The sequence below is a fragment of the Xyrauchen texanus genome, chromosome 5 (assembly GCF_025860055.1).
Source record: "Xyrauchen texanus isolate HMW12.3.18 chromosome 5, RBS_HiC_50CHRs, whole genome shotgun sequence".
Classification (NCBI taxonomy): domain Eukaryota; kingdom Metazoa; phylum Chordata; class Actinopteri; order Cypriniformes; family Catostomidae; genus Xyrauchen; species Xyrauchen texanus.
This window is the reverse complement of record NC_068280.1, coordinates 46,300,479-46,323,247: the sequence shown is the minus strand read 5'-3', so window position 1 is coordinate 46,323,247 and position 22,769 is coordinate 46,300,479. Positions and strand designations below refer to the sequence as shown.

Sequence of the window (22,769 nt, the reverse complement as noted above, 5' to 3'; positions counted from 1 at the left end):
AATGAAAGTGTTTTAAATGTTTTCACACACTTTATTAACTCTACAGACTGCTTGATGCACCGAGCCGTGCTTGCAGTGACAGGGTACTTGATAGTTAGTGAGAAATGAGATAAAGGAGCAATAGTCTAAGGTGACACTGGGCCACTGTGGGACTGTTAGTCATTTGCTTGGGTGAGGATGGTGGGGAGGGGAGACGTTCCGCCTTTTCCTTCTCCATTACTTTAATTGTTTCCAAACCATTTGGCCTTGAACGTGCACCAGTCTATGCTCAGCACACATGCTTCAACCACACTTAACATTCCTCGGTACGCAAGCCCTTAATCTTTCCTCCACTTTCCCTGTCACTTGAACGTGAGGAAGGTGATATATGGCGTTGAGAGACATGCCGAAATCTGGAGGGTAACTTTGAAGGTTTCATCCGCAGGCAGTTTGTCATTGTCATTGTTTTGGTTTGTTTCCTTCTTCTTTTGTGTAATTTATTTCTTCATTCATTTGCAGCTTATTTCTTCCCATGTAATTTTGGAAAATTGCATCTTACGTGGCACCTTATATATCAAAAACACTGCCGTGACATGTCATTTTTAAATTCCTTTTGAATAAGAACAGCTAAATGGCTTCCTTGAGGACTGACTCAATACAAACTATTTCGAGTTAAAAATGCAATGGTACAAAATCACAAGAGTGGGATGACTATTAACAAGATTGCATATTTCATCTGTGGATAAACAATATCTTTTGATATTAATTTTTATTTCATTTTATTCCACATTTTTGTTGTACCAAGCCATTTCTGTAAATCAATTCAATGCAAAAAAACACTTATGATATATGTTAGAACTTATGTTATAACCACACTGGCAAGTCGGTGTATTGAGGCCTTAAAGGAATAGTTCACCCATAAATTTACATTTGCTGATAATTTACTCACCCTCAGTCCATCCAAGATGTATATGACCTTCTTTCTTCATCAGAACAGGATTTAAGATTTTTAGGAAAGTTTCCCAGGTTTTTAGCGTCATCCAATGCAAGTGAATGGACATACATTTTTGACGGTCCAAAAAGCATATTTTATCAACATCAAAGTAATCCACACGACTCCAGTCCATTAAGTAATGTCTCCTGAAGTTAATCGATCCACCAGCTCTCTGTAGCTGTGAAGTACGTTCCTCTGTGGTAAATAGAGCGGAACTTCTAAATTCTCGCATGAACAAGCCAACATGATAACGTCACACGACAGCAACGCGAGGCATTCAGTGTTTACAGGAAGTGATTTTTTTAAATTAATAAATTTTTAATTAGAGATTAGTTTTACACAAACGTATCGATTCACTTCAGAAGACATTACTTGATCGGTCGGAAGTCATGTGGATTACTTTGATGCTGACTAAGTGTGCCTTTTGGACCATCAAAAATTGGTGTCCATTCACTTGGATTGGATGATGCTAAAAACCTGGTATACTTTCCAAAAAATCTTAAATCCTGTTCTGATTAAGAAAGAGTCATATATATCTTGGATGGCCTGAGTAAATTATCAGCAAACTTTCATTTACATTTTTTTTTTAATTTAGTTAAAGAAAAAAAATTTTATTCACCCCAGAATTTAAATTCTGTCATTATTTACTCACCCTATTGTCATTCTGAATCCATATGCTGTTATTAAAAAAATATATATATATTTTATTTTTTATTTGATTTTTTACTTAAAAGGAGATTTTTTCAAAAAAGTAACCTGGTGTCATAGAATCATGTTACTATACCTTTACATGGCTAGTTGTAATTACCGCAGCAGGTTCCTGGTGAAATGAACACTAGAGGCACTATGACAATAAAGACTTTTATTAGTTTTCACCCAAACCAGAAGTTAAATTCCATTTAATATATAATTATATCAGTTCATAAACACTTTTCACCCTGTTCCTCACACAATACTATCTTTTTAAAATCAACACACTTTTACTATAGTGCATGAATGTAAAGGGATACATATTAATGTTTGTATTAAATAACCGTCTACATTTACGAGCTTGTTCAAGTGTGATAAATTTGTGCGGTAGCTCAACTGATAGAGCATTGCACTTGCATTGCAAAGAATCAGGATACGAGTCCTAAATAGCATGATCGACATGTGAGTTGAAAGTGTCACAGAAGCACAACAAAATGATTGTTGCTTCAGCAATTGCGTTTTTCTTCTCACATTTGCTTGTCATGACATTATCAGTTAGGTTTTGGTTAAAGGTTTAGGGTAGAGAAGTACGTTTTGTTGATTTAAAACTCAATAGAGCATTAACCTTAAAAACATCATCTGTTTGGGAGAATTGTTTGGGTGATTTTACTAGCGACAAACAGTGAACATTTCACCTAAGAACTGCTGTGATGCGTGGAATGAAACATGTTATATCATCTAATATCAAAAAACGTCACAGTCAAGCAATTTTGTGGAGATCAGGCTGAAAAACAGCATTAAAAACATAGTCTATATGACTTGTTTGCTATATTCCAAGTCTTCTTAAGTCAGTGGTGTATAATTATGTAAAATGTTAGATGTAATTCACTGAAAATCTTCCCCTCTGCCATAGCTCTCAAGTCAAATATGCTGTCTATGCCACAGGCTGCACATATGTCTCATGATCAAATGTCAAAGACACCAAACTGACTATTTAGAGAGCTGCAATGGAAATATAAACATCATATGGGTTTGGAAAGATGTTAGGTTGAGTAAATAATGATAAAATTTTCATTTTTCGTTGAACTAACACAGGTTGAGTGACCTCCTGTAGTGTAAGGAATTCAAACCTGTGAACAGTAGTGTATGCAAACAGACCATTGGTGACAGGTCTAAGATGATCTATGGCTCTCCCTCAGAGTAAAAACATACCACAGTCTCTTCCTCTCTTTTCTTTCCCCACCCTGCATGACAGATGTGTCTCCCTTCCCCCACTACTACCTACCCCCCCCAAACACCACCCCTATTTTTCCTCACTGGTTCTTTATTTCACAGCCTACAGACTTTGGTGGGGAGGAAATGTGCCTGCCACATGAAGATATCTTGATTTTCCCAAAAAGTTTTCCATTTCCTGTGAATTCTGAGTCACAGATATTACACAAAAGGCACACAATCACCCACTTCTACAAAATATATTTAATATAGCTTAAGCCATTGTGGTCTACGAGTATTTGCTCCTGATTTTTAACAAGCATTAAATAAGATGAAGCAGCAGGCTGGAAGGTTCTTTTGTCATTTTTAGTCCAGATGTATTCTCTCTTGCAGATAAGTGACTTCAAGTGTTCGTTCTGATTTAACGAAGCATTGTGTGTTCCGAGTGAAGCATTTCAATGCCATTGTAAGTAGTGCGGAACAAAAACTCTTTACAAGTGTTTCATACTTTGATGTAGGAGCATGTGGCTTCTCGGTAATTAAAATGTATACAGAATATTGGAACTACTCAAACTTCCTCTTGGGTTATTTAGACTACAGTCATAAAACATTACTACAAATTACTGCTAAACAGATATGGCTTTTAAAAGGAACACAGTACAATATAAAGGTTTTTTGTTTTTTTCATTGTTAAAATACTTTCTGCTATCCCAGATGTATATGAAAAGAGAACTTTAAGTAAGCCACTGTAGCTCTGTTTGAAAACAAACATCATTTTTGCAATTCCGTTTCGTGGCGTTAGTGCCGCCGAAATTACACATTTCAGCGATGGACACTCATTTTACACCATATTTACAATAAATGATCTGAAATGAGCAGAAAACGTTTTAATCCATTAATAATGCTGTCAGTCAATTTTGTATTTGACACGAGGAAACAAACATTTCTATAAAGTTCAACAGTGCCTGCCCACTTTTTCTGCCATCTTGGTTCTGGTAGTATTTTTCCCATTCATTTAAGGGATTACATTTGTAGGGATTTAATAAAATCCTTCTTAAAAGAGTTCTAAGCCATGAAACAAACCAACCAGCTCTGAGGTAAATCACAACGTTACAAACTTTCATCTGAAGCAAAAAAGTATTTGAGACATTTACTAAATGAAAAAAGTACAATTCTGTGCATGTAATGTTTTCAATGTGGAAATTAACTACAATCCCATGAAGCAAATGATGTAAACAAAAAATATAAAACTGTTTAATTAAAGTTGTTGATTTTAAGTATAGAAACTATTTATATTTATATTTAAATAGTTATAAATAGTATATAAACTAAATATATTTAAAGCATTGTAACACCCTTCGTTCGGGCAATGGAGGAGTCAGGAGACAGCGAAGCAGGATTGAGGTCAGTTGTACTTTTTATTCGCATACAGACAACGTCAATAACTCAAAATAAGACACATAAACAAAGTAAGGCTTCAGGGATCTCTCTCTCCTCGCACCTCCATCTGCCATTGGCCTTTATCCCTCTCGGAGGCTTAATTAGCCTGATAAGGGACCCGGTGTGTATAATCACAACCCGGTCCCGCCCTCCGCCCTGCCACAAGCATATAAGTAGTTTTGCGTCATTGAAGTGGGTGGTTGCTGCAGAGCACTTTTGCCACAATTTAATTGCTGTAATTCTCTGATTGGTGGATCTTTCCATTTAAGTTCATGGGTAATGTAGTTCATCACTTTCATTTTGCAATTAAACACATTCTCAAAATATCAGGCAATAAATTTGCCTGGCTGATATCTAGGCATATAAATCTATATCATTACTACAAACATTATTAAAGAAACAAACAGTGACTTTCTGATTAAAATCCAGACCTCCAGAACATAAAAAATATATTTGAGCGTCTCCACCCAAAACTAAAGTTTGGATTTCAATTATTGTGAGGAATTATCATGTCCAATGAACTTTTCCAAAAAAGTGACAGAAATGCATAAATTCCAGGATGCAGTTTTTATAAATTGGCAATCATACCCATAATGACAGAAATGTTTCTGTTGGCTCTCTGTGATAGGCAGCTGGCTTGACATGTAGATTTAGCACCCCATTGTTCTGTCCCTCCATAACAAAATCACACAGTTTCCTGTTCTCCTTTATCCCTGCTTAGTATTCAGGGTGGAATATTGTTTGTAACGTAAGAGGGGAGAGTAACGACTACAGATGGTGGTCTATGGAAGGTTAGAGGTCCATATCTGAGTCTGTAAGTAAAAGAGTAAACACAGTGTGAGGGCATGGGTGTGTAGTTAGGCTTGTGTGAGACAGTAAGTGTGTTTAAGGTCATGAGGTATGAGTGGGTCTTTTGAAATGTATCTCATTATACTCCTCACCGTGGGAGAGGTCTGAGTGTCTCGGTGACCCAATGCGTCACTGGAAACTAAGCCAAGTGGTATTTACTTCCTATGTGGCTGACAGGGAAGAACCCGCTGAGCAGACAATCTTGCTTCATCCTCTATGATTGCTCACAGTAAAAATGTTTTGTCAGATAATCTAGAATATGCTCTTTATGTGGTCACATCTAAATTACCTTGTTTTATTCAGTCAAAAGTATGTGTAAAATTTGTTTAACTTTAAAATACTTTCTCCTATTCCAGCTTAATATGCAGAAAAAACTCAAAGTAAGCCAGGTTGACTTTCCTGAAAGTGTAAACACTGTAGCAATATCAAAACATTGCTCTGTTTGTTTGATCATCCTGACAAGACCAACGTAGCAACATTGTTTTAGTTTTTTTTTTACCAATTTTAAGATGGAGGGAGACTTTGGGAAACCATTATTTGAAATAACTTTTACAACTTTGTTTGGTGACGCTAATGGCACAAAAATTACTAGCCAGATTTAATGAAAATGATATAACTGTGGTGACATTTAGCAAAATGATATAACATTGTTCCCAGGTGAAATGTCCTCTGTGTGGCGCTAAAAGCAAATTAAACAGATCAGGTTTTTATACGTTAATGCCCCACAGTTTACAGCAATGCATTTTGCAAATGAATTTGTCAGTCAGTTTGTAATTTAGGGCTTTTCTAATGACGCATAAATGGTCTCATGCATCAGACGGACACTTTTGGAGGGTCTCACTTTGGTTGCATTGTGCCATAAACATACCATTTTTAGGTTGCTGGGTCAAGATAAACATAGTTTGAAACGTAGAAAATCAGATCTTGAGATCCCTGCATTTGGATATGCGCTCCATCAAGCTGTGTTTGAAAGAAAAACATGTCCTCATCTTGTGCTGTCTGCTGTCAATATGTGTGGTTTGTTCTCTGTATAAGCTGCAGGTTGCATATAGAACTGAAGTTTCACTTACTGGCCCCTGGAGAAAACAATTGGTACATCAAGCTTGAATTGCTCGCATGGTAGGTTTTTCCTTAATACGGTCCGGGGACATTATAAATTATGTTAATTTTTTGAATGCAATATTTATTTATATAATTAATCACACTGAATTAACAGGTTACATCAACAGCCCTAGTTTTAAACCAACAAAACCTACCTCCCTACCTTAACCTTAAACCTAATCCTAAACGATAGAGTCCTAAATATAAATGTGACCTAAAAACCACAATTGCTTTGTAGGACTTTTGGTTCGCGAGTCCACTTGCATGCTCTTCAGGACTTTGCTTCACAAGTGCAACGCTTAATCAGTTGAGCTAACATGAAATTTGCACTCAAAAAACCTTGTAAATGTAGTCGATTATGATTCAAACATATCTAACAAGTCTTGCGCTATAATAAAAGTGTTTAGATGCTGTATGATAGCATTGTCTGAGGTTGTTATTTGTGTAAAAGGGAATAAAAGTAATTATTGTTGTAGCGCCTCAAGCGTTCAACTCACCAGGAAACTTCAGTGAAATGCAGAGAGCGCCACATAAAAAATAAATTTGCAAATATGTAGGTAATGTAACGTGAATCTTTGAGACTAGATTAAAAATTACACACTTCATCTTTAATGTGACAAATCATCGTGGCAACATTAGATTTTTGTGCCCACAAAAGTAATTTTTAAGGGTCAGATCAGGTAGAAATAGCTCTTTAAGCTAACAATTGCACAGTTTGACATTTTCAGTGCTCCAAAGATGGTTGATAAATAATTTAGTCGGTCTCATGTATTATTCAATTATTCTCTCCAACACATCCTGAAATGGAAGTTTATGAAGTTGTACCTTTCTGACTTTCTGAGAGTATGTTTCACTTTGCCACAATCCTGTTTGTGAATGATTCTTGGACAATGGCTTTTTGATATGGTGCAAATTGAGTCCAGATAGACATGAGTTTTGACTAAGAGGCCACTTAGTTTATTTAAACAATAGAAAACAACTTTGTGTACTTCTCATCCATCCATCCATCCATTCATTCATTCATACAAAAACAAAAATCTTAAGAGAGCAGCACAAGTGACTACGTTGAATCAACTTATTCAACATTGCCAGTCGACTGGAATGTGAATATTCCTCAACACACTATTGGCTAGAATTAAGAAACAAGTCTAACAACTGCACTTTTTTTTTTAAACAAACATGTTGATCATGTGTACTTGTGATATATCCATGTGTAACAGCAACATGTGGCTTCTGGTTTGGGGAAGTACTTTCCTTGCATTTTTATCATGTTTAAACAATGATGATCAAACATGTTGTAGGAAAATGGGCAAACAAGTGTTCAGATTCATATAAAGCATAACTTAAAGCATAATTTAAATGCCTGGATATTGTATTTACACTAACAAGTCAACAAAGAGGCTTTCTGCATGTTGATTTTCAGTTTTGTTTGTTTGTTCTTTGAATAAATGTTTAAAAAGTCATAAGCAAATTTGAAAGAACCACATGTGTTTTGAGGACCACATGGGCAAAGTCTTGCACATTGACACTTTGTTGAAACTGAATAAGGGCTAGAAAAGTCTGTGAATTGTAATATACATCCATGAGGCCAGCTTTGGGATGCAGACAGTCTTTAAAAAACAGACTTTCTTAGGATTGACTCAAAAACATTGAGGAATTCCAAAGACCATTTTCAGCTAAGATCTGGGAGTTGAGATTTGTGAAAATAAGCAAAAACAATAAATAAAAAATGGACCCGTATGCTCGTAACATAATCAGATTAATAAGATCCTGCTTCAAGAAATTATGTCTGGTAGATTACTCTAAGATGCGTAGCTCTCTTCACATGACCACTCCAGGTTTTTCCCTTTATTTGAGATTTATTCAGTATGATTTTGCAGCACTTTGATGACATGTTCATTTGTGAGATTGTTCTAGGCTTTGAAAGTCATTCAGCTTTCTCATATCACGTTAAGGTATCAACAGAAGATCAAATTCCTATGTGCACCAGAATCCAGAAGTTCTTCTGAACTAGACTGCTGCCCATGTAGCATCCAACTTATTGGGCTAAACCAACCATCTCAATGCCATCAAAATGCAGATGTCCATCATTTGAAATGTATTAGTATCCTTGGTGCTTGCTGTCAAACTTTGTAGTAAATGTTTGCAGGATTTTGTGGTGGCATTTCTTGGACAATGTAGACGGGGTGTCCGTAGTCACCACTAACCTTCTCGTAGTGTGGGCAGTACATGCTTCCTGAGGTCCGAAGTGGAAAGATGATGTCACTCGGCTCAGAGCCGTTATTGTTGCTTCCGCCACTTGCTGCACTTCCGCGCTTGGGCAGTGTGCTTAATGGCAATTGGGCGGAGCATTGTGCAGAGTGTTTCTGATGGCGGCGATGCAGAAGTGCTACAAGAGCAATGATGATGACGATAAAGATGACAGTACCAGATGCCACACCAGCAAACATGGCCACTTCAGAACCAGTGGATCCTACAGACTCTCCATTTTTCCCACCGGGCTCGCCATTCTGTATAGAGTCTGGACAACATGAAGGGGTTAGAGGTACTGATCAGCTCAAGGTCATGATCTTTATTACAAAGACAATGATACTTAAAGAAGTGTCCTGCTTTATAAGTGATGATCATCAGTCAACATGAGGAGAATCATTTAAGTGCATTAGAGCTGCTACTTTTAGCTAATCAGACCACATTAAACTAGCAAAAGACTTTTGTGATTTTAATACTACAGTGCCAGTGATACATATATCCCAAAAACTATAACTATATATTTAACCCTTTTAGTAAGTAAACACTAGTTTTGGGTAAGTTACTCAAAAAAAGTACTTCACTGCAAATTGCTAATTACTTGTCTAAATTTGTAAAGAAAATGTTTCTGCACAACAAATACAAAATAATGTCTACATGACCATTACAATGACTTGTTAGGGAATTAATGCCCTTCAGCTGTTACAGAAATGCAAACAGATGTATATGTTAAGGCTACGTCCACATTTATCCAAAAACATAAAAAAAATTATTCAAAAAAGGCATCCTGTCCATACTGTTGTTTTCAACCGTTCTCCAAAAACTGCTTGTCCACACTATCGAAAAATCATCGCTCCATGTACAGGCTGAGACGCTATTGTCCTCGTGTTCGTTGCCGGACAGCAATTCCGAGTAAACTGCAGTCGCATTTGAAGGAATGCATTGTGAAGGTTGTACAAAGTAATATTTATCTTTAACAACGCAATCAAAGTGAATAGCAGGCACAACAACGCTGCTACAAAATGGGCCACCATCTTGATTGTTTTAGGTTGAATGGATCACAAGACTGCGTCACACGACAACAAATACATCATCGTTTTCTGATATCTCCATTTTCCCTGACCACACTACATCTTGAAGATGGCGCTTTCAAATTTAACCACTTGGAAGAGCATTTTCGAAAAGCTCAGTTTTCGCAGTGATAAATACCGTCTCAGTGTGGACAGAAGGACAAAACGTAAAGAAAAAGATGCGTTTTCAAACTAAAACGTGTTTTTGTGGACATGGCCTAACATAACTCATGTTTCAAAAGTTTCCTACATAAAAAAATTTTTTTTTAGAAATATGTGTGTGACGAGGAGGAGGGTGTGGCCAGGCCGTGAGGATGCACACCTGGCGCTGAGTTGTCTAATCAGCGGGAGGGAAATAAGGGAAGAGCCGGGGATGCCAGATGGAGAGAGAGACGTAGAGTGTGTTTATGTTGCTGTGTTTTCAGTTTGATATTCTGTCTAATTAAAGTTTTGTTGATTGTTAATTCGGTTCCCGCATCCTGCTTACACTGGTGCCGAAACCCGGGAAAAGAGTCCAGGAGAACTCGCCGCTGTCGTCCACCAGGAGAAGGAGGAGTCATTGACATCCGCCAGGGGACGGAGTCGCCGCTGCCATCTACCAGGACCCGGAGGAACCGCTGCTGTCCGCCAGGGAGCAGAGGAGCCGCTGCCATCCGCCAGGGGACGGAGGAGTGGCTGTTGTCTGCCAGGGGGCGTAGGGGCAGCTGAGGACCTGGTGGGCTGTGTGCCCGATGGAGCCGAGGAAGAGCGTTTTCATTTCTCTCTCTCCACTCTTTCTCTCTCTCTCTCTCTGTCTCTCCTGCTCACTCTTTCTCTCTCCCCTCATCTCTATCAGATTCTCAGGAGAGGGGGAGGACCATCGGGTGGTGGAAAAAGCCGGAAGGGCAGCGTTTCCCATCCAGAGATGGGGGGACTAAGCCAGTCCGGATGGCACCCCTGCCTGGATCAGGCAGTGGAGAAGTGTGACGCGGAGGAGGGCGTGGCTGTGCCGTGAGGATGCACGCCCGGCGCTGTGTTGACTAATCAGCGGGAAGGAGATAAGGGAAGAGCCGGGATGCCAGAGGATGAGAGAGAGAAACACACGCAGCCGCTCTGAGTGTGTGTGTGTGTGTGTGTGTGTGTGTTGAAGTTGCTGTGTTTTCAGTTTGATGTTCTGTCTAATTAAAGTTTTGCTGATTGTTAATTCAGTTCCTGCCTCCTCCTTTTCCAAACTGTTACAATGTGTAACCCAAGTAATGTACTTAAATGAATTGAAAGTCAGTAAATGTAATCCGATTACAATCTGTTACACAATAAATTTTGTGCCAAAGTGATTATATTACAGTAACTAATCACTCTGTAATCGGAGTACACCCAACACTGGTAGATACTACAAATATGAAGGTGAGATTTAAGATTTTAGTTCATAAAACAGAGTGAATTGTATAGTTGTGAACAAAAGCACACACTTCACAAAATGTGTCTGGGTCATATTTCACCCCAAAATGAAAATAAATAAATTATAGAAAAAATTTATATTTATGTTTTTATTTATATTTATATAAGAAAATAAAGACTTTTGTTAGGGCAATTGTGACACCATTTTCAAAAACCTTGTGAAATCTTTCCTCAGTGTGTCTGTCCATGTACCATAATGCATCTTTACTCATAATGCATTTTATAACAGTGATTTTTAATACATTTCTTTTTGCAAAATATAATGTATCATTATTTTGATTTTGTGGTGAAATACGATCTGGACATGATGAGATTCACCCTCATTCACATGAATACATACCAACTTTACTAACAACATCATTTTCTTTGTTGAAGATGCTTTGGTCATCATTGTTAGGGTTTTTTGGAGGATAACTTGTTGGGTGGTTTTTCGCTGAGAATGAATCTGTAGGACCTAAAAACAAATATATAAGGAAAGATTTATGGCTGACAACAAAAATAAAACTTTTACTAAAATTATATGAACAGGGATGGCGCAATAAAATGTTTAGCAAACAAAAAAATTGTTCTGAACATTGGACCACCCCTACATCTTTTCTGGCTTTTAGGTACAATGCCCCAGGATTTGAGAAATAATATAATGAATTGGCTTAAAGCTGTGAGCATCTTCCCCCAAGACCAAGGAAGGGACAGCTGGCATGACCACAGGAAACAAGCTCACATGACATTTCAATTACACGCCAAGGCACACTAGCATGGACACCCTCTACTAGACCGGTGACTTGAAAGACCGTTATGGCAGGAGTGATCTTCATCATTGCAGTGATGCAGGTGTGCATATGGAGAAAGAGAGTGTGGGTGGTACTTACTCTGTCCAACTCTCAGGATCAGCTTCATGGATTTGGTCTTACAAACACCACCATCATGATTGTCCAAACCTTCAAAAGTACTGTTTGATGTGGCTGAAAGGAAGAAATATATTTTTGTAATGTTGTTCGCAAATCAATAAATAAGTAATCACAGCATCCGGGTGAATTTCATGAAACCTGTGAAGAACATATCTGGGTTATGTTTCATATATATATACTATACTATATATACTATTACTATATATATATATATTAGGGCTGCTGATTTAGTGTGCTAAATTATATTTTAAAAAATTATGTGTTATAAAATTGACGCAATTAATCATGTCATAATAATCGACCATAATGACGAATATTCCTACCATCTGAGCAATTACCACCTTTTTTCTTATCTATTCACAAGATAAGAATGCGTTCAAACTGTATTTTAGAGCTTCTTGGTTCAAACACATGATGGAGCGAAAATCCGAATATATTTCTAAGTTTTCAATATGTTTCACATAATTAGCTTTTATTATATTGTATTTATTAATATATTACTATTGAATATTATTATACTATTAAATATTTTATCATATATTGTTAAATATATTATATTACATGTTTTATTGACATTGACGCATCCAGAAATGTATAGAAAATATTTTGTAGCTTACATTTCTGATGTTAAAACACACTGTCGGAGCCTGGGTAGCTCAGTGAGTATTGACGCTGACTACCACACCTGGAGTCGCAAGTTCGAATCCAGGGTGTACTGAGTGACTCCAGCCAATCAGTCTCCTAAGCAACCAAATTGGCCTGGTTGCTAGGGAGGGTAGTCACGTGGGGTAATCTCCTTGTGGTCACGATTAGTGGTTCTCGCTCTCATTGAGGGAGTGGTAAGTTGTGCGTGGATCGCGGAGAACAGCATGAGCCTCCACATGCTCCGAGTATCTGCGGTGTCATGCACAACGAGTCACGTGATAAGATGTGTGAATTGACTGTCTCAGAAGTGGAGGCAACTGAGACTTGTCCTCTGCCACCTGGACTGAGGTGAGTAACAGCAGAATTGGGCATTCCAAATTGGGGAGAAAAATTTAAACACACTGTCCATCTTACAAAATTTGATTTACATGCCATCAAATAATTATTCACTCTCTGGTTGCTTTTTTTCACACAGCCTTGTGGATGTATTTGGCTATATAAGGTTTACTAGCACTAAGTGAGCTAGTTTATGACCAGTTCAACTTTCCATATGTGTACTCACAGGTACTTTAAAACCTCTAAAGTTTTCCTTGTGGACATTTATGTCACGTGTTCAGTAATCATTATAAATCATGTTTGTTAGTATATGTGTGTGCAGGTTCAGCTTGCTGACACAAGAGAGAAAATCTCAGTTTTGCAGCACAGCAAAGCTTCTTAAAAGCTTGTGTTTGTGGTGTTACATGCTAGTAAATCCATATGAAAATCGTTAAGAAAAGAAGGACACACACACACACACACACACTCACACGCTAATTTAGAAAAACCACATACTGAGAGCAATAACCCCAGTGTAATCATGCTGGTTTGAACTTAACAGAAACTAAGCATATTACTAAAGTCTTCTCACATCATTATCACAGAATATCAAGGATTTGCTTAGCACATCAATCTGTGACCATTGGAGAGGCTTGGTCAACGATTTAAACGCCATTGTGCCCATGCACCCATGCTGTGTTCCCTGATAGCAGAGCTAAAGAATTCCATTGGCGGTAATCTCTCTTTCACTGTGAAGATTAAGACCAATCCCACATGAACAAATGGACTTCTCCTACAAACTGCTTAGGACAAGGAAAGAACTGAGTGACCAGCAAGTGAAAGGCCAAGGGAGTGGGGGTGGGTGAGAGAGAGAGAGAGAGAGAGAGAGAGAGAGAGAGAGAGAGAGAGAGTGAGAGAGAGAAAGAGAGAGCTAAGGAGGGATAAACAGAGAGAGTGAAAGATGGTCATGTCCTACTTCCCTTCAACTGTTCCCACATTCGTAAGCAGCGGCCTCTCTAGATGTGACCAGACTCTTCAGCTTGAATGAAGCCCGCTCATTTCCTAACCACAACAAGCACACTCTGAGCCTCAGGCCAGTTCAGCTTAGCCAGTCACGAAGCCAGCGATCAAGACACAAAAGTGGAGGTGGAAAATGCAAGGGCAGCATACAGGCAGCTGTTAATTTTGGTAGATTATTATATTTCAACTCGTCGTTTTCTGGCTTTTTATCTCAAAATTGTGACTTTATTTCTTGTAATTACGAGTTTATTTCTTGAAATTATGAGATATAAACTCTCAATTGAGATAACTCACAATGATGACACACAAATATGCAAATTCTTGCAACAACGTTATATCTCTAAATTGTGAGTTTATATCACGCAAGTGTGACTTAAAACTAGTTATTAAGACACAATTGTGAGAAATAAAGTCAGAATGAACTTCTTTATTTATTTATTATTCCGTGGCTTTATCAGACACTACACAGATTTTAACCACATATTTTGTTTGCAATATTTTGCAACAACAAAAAAATGTCTTCCAGTCACTCTTCCTAAGAGGAGGTTACGCCATGTGACTCTACCCTCCCTAGCAACCGGGCCAATTGGTTGCTAGGGAGGTTAGAGTCACATGGGGTAACCTCCACGTGGCAGCTATAATGTGGTTCTCATTCTCGGTGGGGCGTGTGGGGAGTTGTGCATGGATGCCGCTGAGAAAAGCGTGAAGCCTCCACACACTCTAGGTCTCCATGGTAACATGCTCAACAAGCCATGTGATAAGATGCATGGATTGGCGGTCTCAGACACGGAGGCAACTGAGATTCATCCTCCTCCAACCCGGACTGAGACGAGTCACTACGCCACCATGAGGACTTGGAATTGGGCATTCCAAATTGAGGAGAAGAAAAATGTGTCTGTCTGTGTCTAGAATAAATGGAACAAATGGCCTGACATGGTGATTTCATTATTTTCTGTACTTCACCAATGATCAGTTTCATTATTCATTGTTATCATGCTCTTTTTATTGTCTGCTGATTCTACATGCATGAATGTGCAACTCTCTAATAAAACCATTATTCACCCTCCGGAAATGACAAGCTGATAATAAACTAATTATAGCTCCTCACAATTTGTACCTTGTTCACAAGCAAATGCAAGAACAAATGTCAAAGGCTTTCCATTATGCCTATAAAAAAGGCAAACAAAAAAGTTTGTTCTCTCACTCTCATTTTGTCAACATAGTTATGCACACACTTTCTAAAACTTGCATGCACACAACACAGTCACAGAGGTAAGTCTCTTAAGAATCATTTAGGTCAGATATCCCTGTCCCTCAGGCTGCAGGCCAAGCTGCCTTAAAAAATCACATCAAACCGATCTGTCTCATAGTGACAAAGGATTGAGGGATTTGGAGCGTGTAAATCTTAAAATCGCATAAACGCCCATTAAGGAATATGCCAACTGAAAAGGGGCAGAGATCAACACACGCTAAACTGAACGATGGCCCCTTTCGAAGTAGTCAAATGATACTAATAACATCCATCTATGGAGCCATCAACACGGCATCCTTTTCAGAGAACGTCTAAGACTCGAGACTTTTCGCCCCTGAAAGGGAAAGCGAACCAATAGCCAGACTTTAAAATGAAAATGTTGTCATTTTCTGAACCTCGTTGTTTCTTTCCTCCTTGGAGCACAAAAGGAGATGTTAGGGTGAAGGTTTGAATAAACAAAAGTGGGAGTAAATGATGACAGAATTTTCATTGTTGGGTGTAATATCACTTTTAACATTGGCATTACTTTAAAGCATTATAAAATAATGAATGTGTCCAAGCTAAACAATAGAATGAATAATGAACATAAATATCTCACACTGACAAAGACATCTTGTGTGGTAAATACACTTTCCAGGAGATTGAACACATTAACATAGAACTATAAACTTGATTTGTTAACTGTATTTGGAGGACCACATTAGTCAGACCCCTGCGCAGAAAGAAAACAGGGGAAAGATATCTTGGGAGACAATGCTGGATGTGGAAATTCCCAGGAGTGGGATCGGTTCTGCATTTTGGCTTGTTCTACTCAACATTAGGGCTGGCAACATTGGTGAAATATGATCATGAATCAGCACCTGAGGTAAATTCTTTGAGAAAGCATGGCAATACACTTACAGATGATGTGATAGTCCTTTCCTTTGAGGAACTCCAGGCCCCACAGATTGGGACTGAATTCTTGAAACTTAAAGGTGAACTTCACGTCCTGGTCCGGTTTGTCACAGCTGAGCAGAGCCATGTCACCCTTAGCAACACGACAGGTCTCCAGTTGCTCTTTGGTAACAAGATAGACACGGAAGTATTCTATGTTCATCTGCTCAGTGGAGCCTGCCTTGATTCGTGGACACACAATGTCCATTTTGTCCCCAATCTGGGGGTATAGTACCAAACCCTTTCCCGGAACAAACCTGTAGGGAAAAAGATGATTTTAAAGGAATATTTCTCCAAAAACAATTTATAGTGTTCCCTAATGTTAACCAATCACTTTATGGAAAAAGATGCAATAAAACTGAATGGTCTATCATCCTGTCTAATATCTCATGTTGAGTTTGGAACTACATGAGGATGTATACATCATTTTGTATACTATCCCTTAAAATATGGCTTATGGAGTTACAAACATGGAAAACAAATACTGATAAGTATTAATAAAAATACATTAATTCTCTGTTGTTTGGAGAAGATGTAGATTTTATCATGTTTGAATGTCTTTCAGACACCCATGTTATTGGTATAAAATGTATCTTCAAAGTATTGAAGGAATGTTCCAGGTTAGAATCAAGGTAGTCTCAACTGACAGCATTTGTGACATAGCGTTAACCAGAAAATAATTCAACTTGTCCCTTTAAAAGAGCAAAACTCGTGGTTACAGTAATATGCAGTTATAATGGAAGTGAATGGGGCCAGTCTGTAAACATTAAAATACACAATGTTTCAAAAGTATAGCCACATGTTGTTAACATTATACGGGTTAACATGACTGTAGTGTGAAAAAAAATGCTTACTAACCTTTTCTGTGTAAAGTTATATACAATATTACAACGTCATTGTCGTGATGTTGTTACATCGGTAAACCCTGTAATCTGGTAAGTGCCAGTTTCGTCCACTAAAATCATGTTAACCCATATGATGTTTACGTCTTTTGGCTATAGTTTGATACAGTGAGTATTTTAAAATTTCTGGGACTGGCCCCATTCACTTCCATTGTAAGTGCCTTACTGCTATTATCTATGCAGCTTTTTTGAACAAATGAGCAACGAGTTGAAATCATTTTTGTGGTAATCAACATTATGCAACAAATGCTGTCAATGGTACTTAACTTATAATTAACCCCCGAATATCCCTTTAAATATCATCAGCTTGAGTGTATTTGACAGTTTCTTCGGGTACATCAGTTAAACGAAGAGACAATTTATTACTGAACAGTTGGCCTATATGGCTTTATTAATGTCATTTAAGGGTTTAAGTCAACTACTTAATGGTCTTAGTTGAAAACTTGTCTGCACAACAGCCCAGCAATAAAACCCCAACACGTAATACATTGTAGAAGCAATTTAAAACAATACCCAGAAAACTTTTGTTAAACAAGGTCGCCATGTCTATCCCCTCCCTACACTGTAAAACAAGCAATCAACTAAATTGGAATAAGACAAGCAATTTCCTATGGCTAATTTTCAGAGTTCTGTCTTGAAGCAGAATGCAAATGTATCTAAAGCACTAAAGATATTGGGACCTTGGCTTGCACTTTCACGTTTTTCTTCCCCTGTAAAATATTTACACAATCAAGGGTCACTAATTTCTGACAGCTTGCCAGCTGTCCTGTTCTACCCTTGTAATAAACACTTTATAGATGTTTATTACAATTTAATTATAGTCATATTTTACAACATTAACTAGTTATAGAAGGGTTCTGATAAAGACCATTCAATTGTTTGAAGATTCACAGATGAAGCTAATTTCTCGTTATAACAAACACACTGAAACTCCAAATTCCATTTTAAACCAGGCTTGTATGCAAATAAATATACATTTATATTAAGGATGTACCGATATGAAAATTATGGCCAATACTGATTAAAAAAATCTAAAGGCAGATACCGATATTTTAGCACTTACCTTATTTTGACATCAGATCACTGTTTTCACTTTTTATGCTTTAAAAAAATGGACAAAGAGGTACAAAAGCTGAACAGAGCACAGTCCAATTTATTTATTTTTTTTATATTTTTGCACTTCGGTCTCTGCTGATAATTTGGTATGTATTTATTTATATTACACACAAAGAAATGATTATAAACGTTATATATTGCGCAGTAAATTTACGTAATGAATAATACATTGTTTATTTATATTGGCATTTTCATGCTTTTGACCAATATGCCGATAGTTTTAATTTGGTCAATAACAGCCGATAAATATCAGTGGCTGGTACATAGGTGCATAACTTATACAATAACTGGGCCATGAAAAAGACATAGTTTTCCTTCATGTCTCATTCTTTAACTCATTCTTACTCCCTTATACACCATAAACTCGAACAAAAGGGTCACTTTCTAAAACTAAATTGCATCCTTGTATAGTCATTAAAACCTGGAAAGAAAGGGACACTCAAGGTTCTACTGGGGGTCCTAAGAAGACAGGAAGCTTGAAGGCCCCTCCTCCACCCCCTGCGGTACCAACTTCTGTGTGGTTCTTGCAGAGAACAAACTGGGATGGGGGTTGAACTGTGCCTTCATCCAGGAGCACCTTTTGTCTCCAAAGCTCTGTGACAAAGATTACCCACTGAGCTACTGGAACTCATGAAAACCGATTACAACCTGCACCAAAGCTCCGCTATACTACAGCTTAGCATCTTAAAAGAATGTTATCCTGCAGCTAAACAAAACTGATCTATTTCAATACAGGTCCACCACTGTGAAGATGCTACCTAGACAACCCATTTCACTTGAGCGGTTGGTTCTTGGTATAAAAACATATCTTTATTTTACAAATTATCAATGCTCATTTGTGGGACTACTTAGACAATTTAAGCCAGGTATATAACTAACTGTAATCCTACCTGTGAATGTCAACAAAATCAAAACATGGTTTTGGGTAAGCTGACCAAATGGCAAGCTCTCAGGCACCTTAATGGTTTTCACAAGACCACTTCAAGGCAGTAAGAGAGAATGTAGGCTACTTTGGCAGCTGGAAAAATACCAGGCTGGGTGTTTCAATCACTGAAAGTGCCTTTCCTTTTCTTTTAGCCTAGTGTATTGAAACAATTTGTCCTGAAGCCGAAAGGTGTGCTGAGGGACAGATGCATAATTTTGGAAAGACCTTGGACACTCATTCACCTAGTTACACTTCACACTGAAAAGAGGAGCTCGGGCATCAGCTCTCTCTGCCAATCAGTGTGAGGCTATATTCCACTCTTCAATTTAACATTTCTCAGCTTATAATCAGTCCTAAATTTAGACTGTGGCTAAGCAGTCTTAAACTAATGACCAATATGTAAGGTCTCCACAAGTTTGATTTCTTTAAATGCAGCCTTGTTCTATTGCAATTCCACAGCAAATACCAGGATTCTTGGTGTTTTTAAGATATTTAACAACCTTACCAATTTATGCAATGTATGCAACAGCACATTTACAAGCCTTTTTTTTTTTGTTTTAATAAAGGCAACACTTTACACTAAGGTTCCAATCGTTAACATTAGTTAATGCATTAGGTATCATCAACTAACAATACATTATGAAATTGTTCAAATGGATTCAGACTTCTTATGGATGTTGTTTACTAAATGTGCTTTTTACTGTTGCTCAATTAACATATTTAAAATGAGCTAACGCATCCCAATTGTTTTAAACTTGGTCTTAACTTCCTTTCATTGTGTACAATCCATATGTTCACTTAATCCAATTGTGTTGGGACTATGTGAATACTTTTGCTGCATCAATGTATTGCTGAAACCAGGCAGGGGATTTTCATTTCTCAGCATGTTTTTCATGGGACTGGATTGGGACAGTAAATTAGAAATGAATTAAAATTAAGCATTATTTTATTTTATTTATAAGCTAAATTAAGCAAGTATAGGATACTTCTCAGTGTTTAATGTGCTGTCATGTTGAATTTGTTTGGAGGTTACCATTGTGGAGAATAGTGGAGCTAATGGTTAGGTTGAGGTTGGGTACACTGCTAATGAAAAATCAGTGTATTGCTTTTCTCATGAAGCAAATACTGAGGGATAATTAATGTGACAACTGATATAGGGATCTATAAACTCGATAACAGAAAAACAGTACAAAAAGCTAAACAGGGTGTTCCAAGAAACACAAAACAAAAAATGCCACTAGATTTGCAAGATTTGTGCCGTACTTCCACGACTTTTCGTGAGCAACAACTTGCTACAAATAAACAAGGAAATACCCCCCCCCCCCTTTTATGTAATTGTAGCAAGTAGTAACTCATGATGATGTCACAGTAGCATAATTTAGTTGTTTACAAAAAAGTCATGGAAGAATGCCAAAAATAGTTTGCAAAGTTCAATAGAATTATTTAAACAGATCAATTTTAGGTTAGGTTAACTCAATTCATTTAGGTTTACACTACACAAAGTATTTGAGTAAAGCCTAAATTAAATTTCATATCAAAGAAACTTCATATCATTTTCACTTTGTGGAACCAATGTTCACAACTGAATTAAGTTATACCAACTTTTTTTTTTTTTACTGTGCATTAACTAATGTATTATTGTATTATATTATATGTTGAAATTAATATTGACCAAGATCAACCAATGCTGTAAAATATATTGTTCATTGTTAGTTCATGTTAACAAATGGAACATTATTGTAAAGTGTTACCAAAATCAATTACGCAAATACATCTGGACGCTTCCAATAAGTAAACTGGAAGTTCATAAAGCTTTTTTTTTTAAAAAAAAAGAAGAAAAAAAAAAGTTCAGCTCTTTAGTGTTTTCTATGTTTGGGTTGGGAATTCTATCTAACCTATTTATCCATCAATGAATGGATTTTTTTCTTCTTTTCTAAATCCACGAGTAATCCACTTGATCTGCTTTCGAATTAAGATTATACCGTTATCCCAAAAAAAAAAAAAAGAAAAAAAGACTCATTTCAGCCCAATTCCGCAAATCAAACGAGCTCTGCAACATCTCAATGTTAATACCAATAAAGCATCATTGTAACTAAAACCGTGCAGTCAGGAAAGGTGGGTGGTCCTCCACCAAAGTGACATTGATTACGAATTTGTTAAGTGGGCTATCTTGTGTTACATGACTATGACACGATAATGAAATCAATAAAGAAATCAAACAATTAAAATGAAATTAGATGCACTTACTTGCTGTTCGAAGTATTCCAATAGATTGATTCTAAAATTGTAGACCGGGCCAGTTTTATTCGGCAAGCAACCACGAAAAGACCAACAATATAACTCCACATAGTTGTATCCATTGCGATGTACAATGAGTTCTCCAGTCAAAATGTGATATTATAACGGGTTGCGCTTGAATCTGTATACAAGTGGGAGATCCACAGGCACAAATCGGTCACTTGCGAGAAGAATCCGATGTGTTGAGCGCTCTCATCTGTTGCAAACGGAGTCAGTGATTTATTTCGAAACGAAGCCCTTCATAAAAGGAACAATTCGATAAAACGAGCTAAAATAACTGCTCCAGCGCAACTGGCACAGCAGCGGACAATTTATACAAAATCGGTAGACGGCGGGCGAAAATCCATGCAATCAGTTTGTTTGGATATTAAAATGTCTTTATGTATCCTCTGCGAAGCCTACATTCCTAAGAATATAGAAGAAGAAAAATTGTTAAAAAGTGGATGCTTTGGATAGTTTTTCGAAACTCAGATGTTACTGACGTATCTCATTTAAAGGCAGTATGAGTGGCTCGCCTGTTCTTCGTCTTTGCATTCAACTCCGCCAGTCTTGGAGTGCCCTCAAGACGTGCTCGGAGACTTCTTAGGACAACCCAGTATTACTTGTAGACCCCGCCCACATTACTCTCGATTGGATGACGCTGAATGAGTGACATCTTGTCGATTTGAAGCGGACTAAAGCGGACTTTTGTTAGTTTTTTTCTTAGACGTTCTTTTTAACTTGACCTGGCGTTTAAAATGAATAACAGCAAGACTTTCAAACCGCTCAGAAACGTTAGTTTAGTGCATGTTTATATTGAGAATTAAAAAAAATATTAAATAAAGGCGCAGACCGAATACAAAAATACGTGCTCAGTGTGAACGACCTATTATGATAAAAAGTTTAACTGAGGCGCACGGATGAATCTATTAGTTTAATAAGTCTTTTTTAGACATTTTAATTTCTGAATTCGAGTAAGAAAAGTGTTCTTGCGATGAAATAACTAATCTTTTATTTTAATCCAAACTTGTAAGCTTGTACTTCCTAAGCTTATCCGCTTAGTCACGTAAGCCTTAAAAAGTCACTAAAATCTTCTAAATCTGTATTATTCACACGAGTGTGCTGCATTTCGTCATCCGTTCTCTGCTGACCCCTTTAAAAATACACATTTGTGACTTCAAGATTAGAAGCCTCAGACAAATATTTCGAAAGCGAATAAACTGAACCATTTGGTCTCAGCAATCTTTGTTTATTCTCGGTCGCGTGTTTGGACAGTAATCAAGGGGAAAACTAACACGTAAGAGATAATTGGATGTCGACCGGTGTTAAAAGTGTGAACGCGTTTGCACTTTCATCGTCTGGCCTGCGTTCGTGCGTGAATCAATTGTGTATTTGAGCTTTGGACTTGTGTCGAAGGAACACGGGTGTCAAACAAACTATTAGTTAGGCTGCGGATT

At 37.5% G+C, this 22,769-nt stretch overlaps 1 protein-coding gene across 1 annotated transcript; it reads right to left on the bottom strand.

The window, feature by feature from the left end:
- Positions 1–7,208: 7,208 nt before the first annotated feature.
- Positions 7,209–21,864, bottom strand: LOC127644164 (ephrin-B2a-like). The gene is made up of 5 exons (XM_052127201.1): positions 21,283–21,864; positions 16,060–16,349; positions 11,889–11,981; positions 11,360–11,473; positions 7,209–8,786 (listed from the first exon to the last, which is right to left on the bottom strand). The coding sequence occupies exons 1-5, from the start codon at positions 21,393–21,395 to the stop codon at positions 8,389–8,391; spliced, it is 1,008 nt and encodes a 335-aa protein (XP_051983161.1). The 5' UTR covers positions 21,396–21,864; the 3' UTR covers positions 7,209–8,388.
- Between the last annotated feature and the right edge of the window lie 905 nt (positions 21,865–22,769).

Excerpts from the sequence above, each read along its gene's own strand:
- LOC127644164 (XM_052127201.1), bottom strand. The coding sequence starts at position 21,395 with ATGGATACAACTATGTGGAGTTATATTGTTGGTCTTTTCGTGGTTGCT. Across the intron at positions 11,982-16,059 it reads AAAGGACTATCACATCATCT|CCACATCAAACAGTACTTTT; the intron begins GTAAGTGTATTG and ends TCTTCCTTTCAG. Across the intron at positions 8,787-11,359 it reads TGATGTTGTTAGTAAAGTTG|ACTCTATACAGAATGGCGAG; the intron begins GTATGTATTCAT and ends CATGTTGTCCAG.